The sequence below is a fragment of the Peromyscus leucopus genome, chromosome 13 (assembly GCF_004664715.2).
Source record: "Peromyscus leucopus breed LL Stock chromosome 13, UCI_PerLeu_2.1, whole genome shotgun sequence".
Taxonomy (NCBI): domain Eukaryota; kingdom Metazoa; phylum Chordata; class Mammalia; order Rodentia; family Cricetidae; genus Peromyscus; species Peromyscus leucopus.
In genome coordinates, this window is record NC_051074.1 from 42,201,507 (window position 1) to 42,216,532 (window position 15,026).

Sequence of the window (15,026 nt, forward strand, 5' to 3'; positions counted from 1 at the left end):
TAATTTTTAAAAATAATTATACATCTAATCATCCCTTCAAAGGAAAGGTGACATTATAGGGAACAAAAAAAGGTACCATTTTCAAAGGAAACTGCTATAGAACATCAGATAACATGTTTGTCAGAGTTTCTTTTGCCAAATCTCTGCAAGGGCAGTAATCTTTGCAAGTTGTTGTAGCAAATTATTTAACTGAAGAATTCTCTATATTGTTTTAAAGTATTTAAAAGCTTTAAGTATTTCCTGAGGCTAATTAATATCATGAAAATTTTATCAAAATATTTTGTTTAGTTGGTAGATGAATGTGTGTGTGTGTGTGTGTGTGTGTGTGTGTGTGTGTGTGTGTGTGTGTGTGTATACCATACTACATGGTAGAAGTCAGAGGACACCTTGCAGGAGTCAACTCTCCATGTAGATCCTTGGGCTTGAGTTTAGATCCTCAGTCTTGGCATCAAGTGCCTTAATCCTCTGAGCCATCCCACCAGCCCAGAGTTCTTTGTTTTAGGATTCTCTGTCTTTATGAAGAATTATTTGCAGCTCTTGTAGCTGATAAGTCTACACACAGGTTTAAGTTTTGGTTTATCAATTGTATTAATTAATCATTGAACCAGAAAATTTTGAAAATATAAGCATATTAAGTCATCTTTTAAAAATAAGTGCCATTTTAGAATTATTAGTATCTTTTGTTAGAACCAACCAAAATCAGAGACTATAAAACAATATTAATACTGCCATTTATATTACTTTTTTTAAAAGGTGTGTGTGTTTGTGTGTGTGTGTTTACATATACACAATATCAGTTCATTAGTAAATGCCTAAGACAGTTTAATGGAAAAGTTTCTGAACTTTTATGGTAGAATGCTAAAGTGCTGGCTGATCACAGGGGCATAGAAATGGCCAAGGGTGAGAAGGCATCAGCCGGAAGTTGCAGAGGCATCCTGCTTCATGCACCTGCCTCTGTTTCTGCTTCATTGGCTGATCTTGGGTAATGTTTCTGTCTTGATAAGCATGTATCCCCAGTACAGGAGTAAAACAATAAATGGTACCCACTTAATCAGGTTCTACAAAGCATTATGTAGATGTTTAAGTACAGTGATTGCAGGTAGGAAATATTCAATAAATGCTACAAAAAGCCAAATCAACAATTATAGGATATATAATAATTACTATTCCTCCTAAATTTATTTACATGTATACCCGCTCCCTAAAAGTCTGCATATCCTTTGATGACAAGATTCTGTCTATAGCCTTCTGAGGACTTATGATGTTGCTTGGCACAAACATCACCAATAAAAATTGCTAAAGTGAAAATGAACCTACAGTAACAAACTCAATGGCATCTTTGGAGATTCCTTGTCTCATAATGTTCTGTCAGGGCTTCCCACTCCCTTTTTTCTTATTATTTTATTAATATATATTTCTTCTTCTCTCTGTGAATCCTACAGGTCCTCTCTGTATATAGTATGACTTCCAGTTTAGTGTTTTTATGGGAATCCTGAGTGTGTGGACAATGGGATCTATTTCTTGTGCCTTTTCTTGGGCTCTTTCCCTTCTGTTTGTTTTGTTCAATTTGGATGTGTTAATTTTTGTTTTATATTATATTATATTTTATTATTATCTCTTAGGAGTCCATTTGTATTCTAATGAGAGACAGATGGGTGGGTTCTGAATGGAAGGGGAGGTAGGGAGGAACTGGAAGAAGTCAAGGAAGGGTAAACCTGTAATCAGGATATATTACGTGAGAAAAAAAATAAATGAAAAATATAACCCAAGAGAAGAGGACCAGCTGTGCTTCCCTAGCCCTCTGCATGCTGAGCTCTGAATGTTGTAGTGCTCCTTTCAGAATACACAGCTCTTGTCTGTGGAACTGCACACCTCTGGGAGAGTGAGGTTGAACTATGACAAAGACAGGGGTCACAGAGACAGGACATAATATGTTAGCTCTTTTGTGACCTCTTAGTTTCTCTACTTCGTAGGCACTCAGAGAGATCAATTCCTGGATCTTAAGGTGAAGTCGGGACCAGGCTATCTCTGGACAGGTGCCACAGTCAAGGCCACCAGGTTATGGACTGCCTGAGTGAGGAAATGCCAGCCACACTGACCATTGCCAGCCCCACTCTGACCCAGCCCAGAACTTTGTTTTGCCTTTTGTTGTTCATAAGTTACTGCCCAGGAGACACATTCCTTGTCTTAAAAAATACCAGAAGCCTTAGTCTTTTCATTGGTCTAGGGAATGACTAAACAACCTCACTGCATTTGTTTTAAACAGTACTTTAAACTACTCATGGATGGGGACTTTTCGTGCTGATTTTTTAGGAAGGCATCATAATTTTTCACTAAATTAACTACATATTATTTTCTGACAGAAAAACAATCTTAGTTTTCAATTTTAATAAAGTAGTTTTACTGTTTTATAACTTTGAGAAAAAAGACATTCAACCCCATAAGACATCAATTTCATGAGTTTCCAAAACTCTGCCCTCTTTTACAATCTCTATCTAGTAATTATAAAGATTTATATCACACTCCTCAACCCTCACAGAATTCAGAGCGGATCTGTCTAGTTGACTGGGAGACTGACTTGGAGGTCTCCACTTTCATTGCCTGTAATAATAAGTTGCTGTGGTGAGTTAATGATTTAAGACTAGTATATGTTTGACTGTGAAAAAGGCAGCTTAAAACTAATTTATGAGAATATAATCCACTGGGCATTTTCCTAACGCATCAAAAATATTTTAGAGGTGCCTCAAGAGTAATTGATCACATTGATGTGACAAAAGTGAATTGCCATTGTTTCTCTAACAAGAAAAGGATGTCATTCGTCTTCTCTTAGGCCCAGACCTTCTCGATACCCAGGTAATTCGTCATTTATTAAGAACTTTACATATTTTTAAGCATTTAAAGGAAGAATAGTGCCAGAGATGAAGCTGATGTCACAAATCAAACAGTATGACCTTTGTCAATGCAGCACACCGTCCTGACTGCCACAGGGAGGACAGAGGTGACAGTTCTGGTCACCCTTTCAACACCACATCAAGTCCACTTGCATTAAATATTTCATGAATAATTTGAATAAAAACCAGTAATAATCCATCTTGTACAGACAAAATATAAAAAATAACTCTAGAATAACATATGTAGTTTGAACTTTAAAATATGAGTGATTTCTAGGAGGGGGTAATTATGGGTTTTTTGTTGGTGGTGGTGGTGGTGGTGGTGGTGGTGGTTTTGTTTTGTTTTTCAAGACTGGGTTTCTCTGTTGTAGTTTTTGGGTGCCTGTCCTGGATTTCACTCTGTAGACCAGGCTGGCCTCAAACTCACAGAGATCAACCTGGCTCTGCCTCCCAAGTGCTGGGACTAAAGGCATGTACCACCACTGCCCAGCTATCATTTATTTCTTAAATAAAATTTTAAAATTGGAAACAAAATCACAAGAACTAGTGTGGTTTTGATAAAATCACTGTTTGACTAGAATTGCTATTTTTATATAAATAATTTGACATCAATACTTTATTTAATATTTTCATTTTATTTCACAAATTGAATTATCTAATTTTAATAATAAAATCCTCATCAGATATAACTAAAATGAAAATGAAAACACAACTTATTAGTCTTCAAATTTTGTAAATCTATATTTAAAATAATTATGTGTTATCTCCTCTTTTCTTTATTGCAGTTTCTTTCTGCTTGGGAAGCAGTGAGATGGTCTGTGTGTAAGTCAAGCCTGAGGATGGGAGTTTTATTCTTGAACCCGTGATGTGTAAGGAGTGAACCAACTCTGAAAAGTTGTCCTCTGACATCTATGTATATGACATAGCACAGCGCCCCCAGCACCACAGACAGGTACCCATTACCTAAAGAGTGACTACCAATGCTTAAACTAATTAACCTGGGTAGAGGGCAGGTAATTGACTTACTGTTCGTGCATCCCACACAGACAAGGTCTTGTCTGCAGAAGCGGTGAGAAGAGTGTTGGAGAAGGGGAAAAACTCAATGCTGTTCACAGAGTCTGTGTGTCCATATAATGTATATCTGCACCGTTCACTGCGGAGTGAGATTAAGAACAAGGATTTGGGACTTTGTATCTAAATGTTGTTGCATCTTATGCAATGCTAATAATAATAATAAAAACCCAAGAACTGAAATGCAACATCATTTAAAAATAGCAGACACATGAATGCACATACACACACACATTTACAGTAACAATATCTTAGGCACAGTGCCTATAATCTAAAACTCTGGAGGCAGGGCAGTCATGAATTACAGAATGGCATGGGTTTACAGAATGAGACTGTCACAGATTATCAAAGAACAGTTTAAAGAAACATTGTATAATTATGTAAGGACTTAAAACAATTAGTAGGATCAAATAAATTTAAATTACCTTCAAATTATGGAACCATTTGCAGTGTTATCTTTATACTACTTTTTAAAAGGTTTCTTTAGGGACACATAGAGGACAGAGGACAGCTTGTAGAAGTTCACTCTCCTTCCCACCATTGTGGGTTCTATCAATCATGCTGAGGTCATCAGCCTTATCAAAAGCACTTTTATCCACTGGAACAATCTTACTGGCCCTATACTATTTATTTACACATTGAAATAATTAAATAAAAATTGTTTCCAACTAACAGAAGAATGTGTTATGAAAAGAAAACCTCCCACCAATCCATAAGATCAAGTCAACTTTCTTAGGTCACTATTTTCCCATGTGGTATCTCAGCTTTGTCTCTACAACACAATGACTGGCCACACTTTTGAAGAGTACTCATCTCCAGTTTCAAGCCCAAAATACTCCCTTCCAATTGATCCATGATGGATCCAGGCATCGGTGTGTTAATGCCTCCTCTGGTATTTGTAATTTGCCTTTGGGGATGAGAATCTAAACAAGTGTTTTTCAGAGTGTTTCATTCAGACTAGCAGTATCAGCATCACTTGGGACTGGATCCAAAATGCAAATTCTCAGCCTCATCTCAAACCTATTGAATCAGACGCTCTGGAGTGGGGCCCAGCAATCTGTTTTAGCAAGCACACTGGGGAATTCAGATGCATGCTGAAGTTTGAGAGCCATTGATCTGAACTACAGGAAATGAGTGAAGAGAAGAGGCCACTGTGTCTTCACCATTTGCCATTTTATGGATGGACTGTCCCTTAAAACAGGACACACACTGTGCAGAATCACCTTCATCTGTAATGGCAAATCATTTTAAAATAATGTTATTTATAAACCAATTGTAAAACTAGAGAAAGTACAATCAGTAAATAACAGTGCTCAGAACAGAGAAGACAGCACAAATACATCACTAGCAGAAGCATCAGTGACCTCTAACTGTGCATCTTGTCTCTGGCTTTGCTGTATTTCCTGTGATCAGATGATGTAGTGGGCAATCCTGCACCAGAGGCAGAAGGCTGGATGCCAGCCCTGAACCTGGACAAGAACCAGCAGAATAGGTGGTTGACTCTGGGTGGAGGAAATGACTCAGACAGAGGAAATGCCTTAACTGAATGTACTCGGATGTTCAACACATTTCTACCATAGATGTCTTTGACTGAGTGGGCAAATAGAAAACAGAAGGAGAGAGATCACTTTAAGCCTGGTGCCTCAGAAATGTTAAGAAAAGTTTTCTCCTCACTTTGTAAATTTTGACAGTTTTAAGATACCAAGAAATATTAATGTTTATCCAAATTTGAATATGGATTCCAATTACTCCCTCTTTGCATGTTAAGAGTATTATAGTAACATATCATTAATAAAGACATAAACTTATTAAACAAATTAAGATTATTCAGTATTAATTTACTTTAAACATAAAAAGTTAGGAGATTGGCTAATAATAGTTTTGTTTGCTTTTCTGTTTGTTTTGTGGTTCTGGGAATTGAACTAGGGCCTCCTGAATGCATGCAAAGTACTGTACCAATGCATTATATCCTTAGCCTCTTGGCTAACTGTAGCAGGAATCTTAAAGGTTCTTATTAATAAAATCAGACCCGAGCCGAGTTATTGGGGTCCATGCTGGTAGATCAGAGAGACAGAACAAGCCACAGCTATCTCACCTCGCCGGATCCTCAGCTGGTCTTGTCTCCTCAGACTGGAGGCCTCTGAGTCCTCATCCGGAATGGGTCTCAGCTGAACTACTGCTCAAAAGCCTGAATGCTTAACCAGCCACATGCTTAACCAGCCAAATGCTTAACCAGGCCAAAAATGCTTCTAGTTTCTGGTTCTCACGCCTTATATATCTTTTTGCTTTCTACCACCACTCCCTGGGATTAAAGGCTGGCTTTCTGGGATTAAAGGCGTGTGTCACCATGCTTGGCTATTTCCAATGTGGCCTTGAACTCACAGAGATCCAGAGGGATTTCTATCTCTGGAATGCTAGGATTAAAGGTGTGAGTGCCACCATTTTCTAGCCTTTGTATCTAGTGGCTGTCTGTTCTCTGACCCCAGATAAATTTATTAGAATACACAATACCACCACAGCTAACAATATTTTGATGATGTTATTGTATGAATATGCACTGGACTCAATAGCCACAGCCTATCAATTAACTTCTCACTTTTATAAATAACATTTTAGAAACGGTAACTTGTATGCACATTGCCTTGCTTTCTAATTCGGGTAACAGGATTTCATAGTTACACAGGAGACCATGTGACCCATGAACCTAAAACAATACGAATATTTGCTCTGAAAGAAACATGGACCGCATCCTCTGTGAGATATACCAAGGTATTTAAATATTTAAAGGTACACTTCAATCTTACAGTACTGCATTTCTTTCATTTTAATATTCATAGTTTTAAATTCATAATTCCTTCATTCCTTCCTTCCTTCCTTCCTTCCTTTCTTCCTTCCTTTCTTTCTTTCTTTTCTTTGTCATAACAGCCCTGGCTACTCTAGATCTCACTCTGTAGACCAGGCTGGCCTCAAACTCACAGAGATCTGCCAGCCTCTGCCTCCTGAGTCCTGAGATTAAAGGCGTGCGCCACCACTGCCCAGCTTAATTTTTTTTTCTTTCTTAAACAAATTATTTTTTATAGAAATTTAACCACTATTTTATAATGGTATGAAATGCATGAGTACAATTTTTTTCTTTGAAAGTTTATATTCTAATCCCATTTCTTAAAAGAAACAACTTTAAATATTAGTGCAATTGTCCTCGTTAAAGTTCTAGCATGGGGATAGAGAAGCAGAGAGAGGAAGAGGATGAAGAGCAGAGACTGAGTATAAAAGTGACAATCTTATACCTATGACAGAAAAGAGCAAATATAAAATTTAAATTACAGTTTTATCATAACATAAAACAAGTATAATTAAAATAATTGCTCAAAGTCAAGGAAACACCTTTTCAATATAAGACATACCACTATTTTTATTTATTTTCAGTTTAAAAATTGTATTTACTAGTGGTGTGTTGGTGTGTGGAGGGGCATGTGTGCCATGACCCATACGTGGCAATCAGAAGACAACCCTGTGGAGTCAGTTCTTTCTTTCTACCTTTACATGTGTTCTGGGGATAGAACTCAGGCCAGTGGGCTTGTGTGGGGAGCACCGTTACCTGCCGAGCCATCTTGCTGGACTCCAATATCATCTTCTTAAAAAATGACTCATTACTTTCCAAACATGAGCTAGACAAGGATGACAACAATGGACATGCCTGAGTGGACAGGGAAAAGCCCAGGAGGCCTCACGCCGACACACTGAACCCTAGGCAACTCAGGAACACAGAGTGGGAGAACAGTCTTCCCTGGGGAAGAGCACGCCAGTGGTTTATCCAATACCAAAGGGTCAGCTGAAAACATACAGACAAGTAACAGTATATAGAGTAAGCAGGGTATATTTATGTATTTAGGCATATATGTATGTGTGTGTATGTATGTATATATGTATCTATGTATGTACGTATATACATGTAAAAACAGTTAAAGAAAAAAGAGGCCATGAACTTGAAAGAGGCAGTAAGAGATATATGGAAGGGTTTGGAGAGAGGAAAGGAAGGGAAGTGATGCAATTATATTATAATTAATATATAATCATATTATAATCTCAAAAATAAAATAAATAATCTATAATAATAATAATGATCTTAAAAATACATCTGAAAATGAAAAAATATTAACTACAAAGGAGCACTGACTTTAGTATCATTTTCATTTCTAGAAGGCATGCTGAATAAAAACAGAATGTGGTCATATTTCCTGCTTTTACTTTTTCATCCACTGGTAAAGTCTGAAGCAAACTCATCACCCCTTCCTCCCCAGCCAATCACAATGCAGGATGCTCTTGTTCTGTACAACAGCTTCTGACTCGCCACAAATATGAGAGATGCAAAGCTTTAATGTAGCATGTTCCAATAAGAATTTTCAGTTAATATTCTAGATTCTTGTTAGTTTAAGGTAAAGCCTTCTCCCATATCTATTTTATTTCTTTCCTTTCTTTTATATATTTTGGTTAAACACCATTTTTGTTCTATTCCATTTCATTTGCTCTGCTTTCATTTTGTTGGTCAGTATTCATTTTATTTCATAACTCAGTTATATTTATTCTGAGTGTTTTGTGGAGGGAGAGCCATCAACCAAGAGCTTTCCCTTCCATTTCAGTCATATCTCAATATTCTTCACCTTCCTTTCTACTGACATCTGTTGTTTGAAAAACAAGAATGAAATGCTTATTATTTTGTTGTTCTATTTTGTAAAAGCAATTTAAAATCTAACATTTATGCCATTCCTTTAAAAGTACAGAGGACTTTTGTCTGAGTCCTTGGTTTGATATCTCAGAAATTTTTTATACACTATGTTCTACACTGGAATTGGCATGTACCAACTTATTCTTCCATTTTCATAATTCTGAATAGATACTGGATTTAGTTCTCTATACTTGTGAATTCTTTTAGTATGGGAACACCTACATGCTAATGACTATTGACACATGAAGAACATTCAGATTTATTGACAGGATAAAGTCTTTTCAGATTTATTGTTAATTTACTGATTTGATTACCAAAGTTCATTTCTATTTTTGTACTTTAAAATATAGTATATTGGACTTGTTGATCTAAGTGATCATGACCCTATATTGCCATTACATATGTTAGTCTCCTTTATGTCTTTTATGGAACAATAAAGATGCTTTCCTAAGATTCAGACTTTCAATCATGACAGAGAAGAAATATAGTAATTTTCTTCCAACAAAAGAAAGATATAAGACACACATTATTTAGGCCATACTTTTTCTACTGCTGAATTAAAGCAATATACCATGGTCATATACCAGAGAGAAAGGAAAAAAAATCTCCGTTACACATGATTTGATGACCATGACTTTGCACTTAGAAATAAAGAAATTGAAGGCTTCTATGACAACCCCCACCCCACTCAACCCCCAAAAGTAACAGCCTATACAGGAAGCTATTAAAGAGAACTCTGGTGATGGGATGGCCAAACACCCGAACTGTCATTCTAGAAACCCCATCCAATGACTGAAGGAACTGGATGCAGAGATCCATGGCTAGGCCCTGGGTGGAGCTCCAGGAGTCCAGTTGGTGAGAAAGAGGAGGGTTTATATGAGCGAGAATTGTTGAGACCAAGGTTGGATAAAACACAGGGACAAATAGCCAAATGAATGGAAACACATGAACTATGAACTAATGGCTGAGGGGCCCCCAGCTGGATCAGTCCCTCTGAATAGGTGAGACAGTCAATTGGCTTGATCTGTTTGGGAGGCATCCAGGCAGTGGTACCGGGTCCTGTGCTCAGTGCATGAGTTGGCTGTTTGAAACCTGGGACTTATGCAGGGACGCTTGGCTCAATCTGGGAGGAGGGCACTGGACCTGCCTGGACTGAGTCTACCAGGTTGATCTCAATCCTCAGGGAAGGCTTTGCCCTGGAGGAGGTGGGAATAGGGGGTGGGCTGGGGGAAGGGGAGGGGGGCGGGAAGGGGAGGGGGCGGGAGGGGGGAGAACAAGGGAATCCGTGGCTGATATGTAGAACTAAATTATATTGTAAAATAAAATTAAATTAAATTTTAAAAAATTGTGATGAAGATTCAGAAGTGTAGCTCCATAGGTGATGGCTTCTGGCAGGGGTGCAGGTAGGGAAGTACTCATTTTTTACTTAGGACGCTGGTCACTTGGGATTTAACCATACTCCAGTGGGTATATGGGCAACATAAATTGAACTTTTTTTTTTCGTTCTTTTTTGGGGGTGGGGTGGGGAAGGAGAGGTCACAAGGGTTAGGGTGGACCTGGGAGAACTGGGAAGCGAGTGTGATCAGGGTGCATTAAGTGAAATTCCCAAAGAATTATTAAAAACACTAAATTGGAAAACAAGAAATAGAGAAGTAAAGCCTCATGGAATTAAATCTCATGAGCATGGGCAGTAAGACTACTCTCTAGTTTACAGAGTTTCTTGGAATATGCAGTGTAGAAATTCTATGTAAAAGGAGCTGAGTTGAGATTGGCAGTAGTTAGTATGCAAGGCACCATCATTAGCTGTTGGTAAGGGTCTCAATATGATTTCCTCAGACTATGATTTCACAAGATCTAGAAGGAATTCTTGCTCTGCCATCAACGAGAGAACAATGACACCAAGGATGGAGGACTTCCAGAAGAGTTTGGAGTTTAATTTTAGCCAGAATAGAATGACCTTACTGAATACCCAAGCCTTTCAAGTTGGGATTACAGAAAAGCTCTACTATAAGAGCAGATACTGTGATCATGAATTGAGCTCAAAGTTACAGTAGATTTTTCTGCCAAATAATAAAAATAAATATGAAAGTACACTAACCAGAACAGGACCCTGCCTTATATATGAAGACTATCTAAATACAGATTTGTATTCATGAGGACCATCCAGTGTATGTAAAAATTCATATGTATATGAAAATATAGAAAAATATTAAACGTAATCAAGAAAAATAATCAAGTGAAAGAAACAGATCCTGAATTAATTGTTGAAATAAAGACTTCAAAAAATATTTTACAAGAATGTTCAAGTATGTAAAGGAATATGTAGTTATTGTGGTTGTAGAGATAATCTCCTAAAATAAATAAAACTGATAAAAGTGAGGCTCATAAATCATCAGATAAGTATGTAAAATAAAAAAAAATCACTAGGTAAACAAAAAGCCTGTTTAGATATTTCAGAAAAGAATAAAAGCTCAGAGAATTTTAGTCATCAATAGGAAAATAGGAGAATGTCTAACACACATGTACTTGAGTTCTCACTAAGAAACATTTTTGAGGAATAATGGCTAAAATTGTTTCCAATTTAAAGGAAAATACAATAGTTCTGATCCAATTTTTTAAAAAAAATCCAATAATAATGTACCAAAGTATATCATAGTCAAAATGTCAAAGCAAGGCATAGAACAAATCAACAACAACAACAAATCCCAAAGTTGTCATGATAGAAGAAAGAGAGCATACAAGAGAACAGGTTTCCAATGGCAGCTGACTTCTCACTGGAAAAAAAAAAAAAAAAAAAAAAAAAAAAAGGCCGAAGTATGTGTTCAAAAGCGCTGGATTTAGAGATTCGGCTAAAAATACATTTATTTATGAGGATGAAACAAAATTTCAGATCAATGAAAGCTGAAAAAAAATTGATCCCTAGGAAATCTTTCCTAAAAGACATGCTGAATTGAAGTTATTCATACTGAATGAAAATGGCACCAGGCAGAAACTTTAGTGTATGAAAAGAACAAAAGCATCTGAGATGATCAATACATGAGCAAAGACGAAATGCCATTTCCTAATTTTGACAACTGCTGGAAATAGAGCAAATAAGTATATAGACAAAAATATGGGGCTTTTTTCCATACTAGAGGCACTTCAACCTATAAGAATTATGCTCTAACATCAAAATGCTTATATGTAGAATTTGTCTTTATTAAAACTTGCTCTTGCCGGGCGGTGGTGGCGCATGCCTTTAATCCCAGCACTCCGGAGGCAGAGCCAGGTGGATCTCTGTGAGTTCGAGGCCAGCCTGGGCTACCAAGTGAGTTTCAGGAAAGGCGCAAAGCTACACAGAGAAACCCTGTCTCGAAAAACCAAAAAAAAAAAAAAAAAACTTGCTCTATAGTTATGGCTGAGCATTCCACAGATAACTATTCTCTTTCCTTTGACAGATGTGAGTTTCTGATGAGTACTGAAAACTGCACTAATATATGAGTGTAAGATACAAATTAGAGGGCAGTTTAACGCTATGTTCATTTAGTAAAATAATAGGTTCACGTCTAAGGCTAGAAACAGCACACACACATACACACACACACACACAAACACATACACATACATATATACATATAAATACACATATACTCCCTTTCCAAGGATCAGAGAGCATTCCTTGTGGAAGAGTGTAGGAATGATTGCAAGAACCAGAAGTTGCTGAAGACTGTGATAGAAGTGCTGTGCTTATAAATTCCCAGCTACTGAGGTTGCCTATACAAGATGTGAATGAGATCAACCAGTCAACACTCCAGCAAGGAGCGATGAGTGGCTAACAAGCCCTCACACCCAGAAAAGGAACTGCTGACAACTGGTGGCTACTGAAGAAGGAAGAAGAGCAGATCATCTACATTCCAGTGGATGGCCCCACACCCATTCTTACACTGACAGCACTAATTGGACTCAGTTGGTCATTTACAAACAAAACCAAAGCAGAGGACATCAAACTGGCAGAGAGTGGGAGGTAGGTCTGAAAAGAGGTTGGATATGATCAAAATATATTGCATCGATGCATAAAAAAAATTTGTTTTCTTCCAATTCCAAAGATGCAGTCTATAGGTGGCCATAAAGTCCAGAAATGAAGATGCTAATATTTTGTCAATCATCATGTCAATAAAGCATTTGTTAAAAGACTTAAAAAAATTAAAATGTTTTTAAATTGGTTTTTGAATCAACACAGAAATGTTTATTCAAATGTATGTGAAAATAATATGTTACCAGGCATACAATGTACATATATACATATAGGTGTATATATTTTTACATATCTTCCATGGTGTCAACTATCTCTCTATTTGCAAACTTTAGGACTGTTTTAGGCAAATGTAAATGTATTAAAATATATTTATTACAGTACTATTTAATAAATGCATGTTCAGAAAGAATATGTAATTTGGTAAATTGTTTCTTATTCTTTCATATTAAATACACTTATAGTAAAATGTTGAATTCATTCATAACTCATATTCAGACTTTATTTTTTATCATTAAAATTTAGTTCAATTATTTGTGAATATATTCATTTCTGTTGGCAGGGAAGGTATAGAGAAAACTCTTCAATGATATGGCTCATTTTCTTTCCCAAAGAAAATGGAAAAAAGTAAGTCTTCTCACAGCTCGAGGAAAGAAAGAACTGCTCAAGGAAATGGGGAATCTGTAGAAGTCGTTGGCTGAGGTACAGTGCATCCTGGGTAGACTGCTGAGGGAGCAGATTTGTGAGAGAATAATTAGCTGCTAGAGGAGAACCCATTCAAAATTCCTTGAAAATGTGAAAATGGCCTCAAGTGACAGAGCATGAAAGAATAGGAAGAATGGAAATGATTTGTACATTTCTATAGAAACAACACTGTACCCTAATGCAGTTTTCTCTTTTTCTCTCTGCTGTTTTCCTATCATTTTGTAGAAAGAAGTTAGTTTTTTTAAAAAGTATTTCTTTTTTTAAAAAATTCATTCTTATTTATTCATGATTATTTATTTTGTTATGAGGTGCAGTAATGGCACAGTTTGCATTTGGAGGTCAAAACTTGTGGGGTTATTTCTTGTTTTCATCTAAGGCCCAAGGGCTAGAAGTGAGATCTTCAGGCTTGGCAGCATGTGTCATTACGAAGTGAGCCATCTTGGTGACCCACAACAGCTATTTCTTAGCCTACCTCCTATGTTTTTATCATTTATTTTCCTTTATCTTTATTCCATTTCCTTATGTATTTGATTTGATTTTTATTATTTTGGTAAATGAATGGTTATTATTTTTTCAACTTTCAATTTATTGCAAAAATAAATGAATGTATCTACTATTTCAGCTCAAATAGTCTTTTATAATGCATTTTACATGTATAAGTCAAATAAATCTAAGAGGAAAACATTCTAACATACAAATGCCTTATGTGAGAGACTTTATTTTATGCATTTTAATATAATTAATGTTTAAAGTGGCACCTTTAAAAATCTCAGACTTGTATGCATACAGACAAAAATTGTGGTCAATTGAATTATAGAACATTCACAGAAAGCTAGCCATAAAGATACTTTTAGAAGGATATGAAGAAGGGATTTTGATTCTATCCTTCTTTTGAAAGTGTAATGTGGGCTATACAGGTGAGGATTCCTACAGGAAATGCTACAATAGATAGCTGAAAAGACAAGCTTATGATGATCACCTAATGTTTGGCGACTCTGTAAGAAATAAGAAAGTCATGCAAATCATGCCTTGTCAGAATGATGGCTTGTCTTATCTTTTGATCTGTTTTGACCTGAAATATTCATAGAGAAGGGGAATCTATTAACTCCATCTCATCTAACCCTTTCTCTAGCCTTCTCACTATCCCTCCCTAAAGGAAAGCACCTGGAATACCTACCCCTTGTCTCATATCAATTGACTTGCAGAAACACAGTGCTTTCTTCTTATCTATAAAGAAAATAGAGCCTCTGGACCCTGGGAGTCCCAGGTCCCATCAACTTCCACTTTGAAATCAAAATAAGAAAAGCAGAACCCTAGAGAGGAAAACTAAGCCTGCACTCCAGTTTCTCATCCACTCTTTCACCGTAAATCAGTGTGTACCAGAAATTCCCTCTCCATATCTAACATAGCCCACCTCTAAGGATGGAGATTTGAGACAGAAATGGCTTTTCCATTTCTCCCAAATCACTCTTGAATAAATTCATTCTTCCTATCAAACTCTTTTCTGCTTTTCATGCAAAGTGAACCTCAAACTCTGTTAGTAAAAATAAGTCCTGGAATTAATTTGCTTTATTGTCACTTAGTAAGACCTGAATGTTTGCTATTTTATATAATTTAACTA

At 36.6% G+C, this 15,026-nt stretch overlaps 1 protein-coding gene across 2 annotated transcripts in view; it reads right to left on the minus strand.

Moving 5' to 3' along the window:
• Spag16 (sperm associated antigen 16) overlaps positions 1-15,026 on the minus strand; it is an 836,224-nt gene that overhangs the window by 314,860 nt on the left and 506,338 nt on the right. For both annotated transcript variants that reach the window (XM_037210300.1, XM_037210301.1), the window contains one exon: positions 3,918-4,044. In XM_037210300.1, the coding sequence (XP_037066195.1) occupies positions 3,918-4,044 (127 nt within the window). The remainder of the gene's footprint in view (positions 1-3,917; positions 4,045-15,026) is intronic.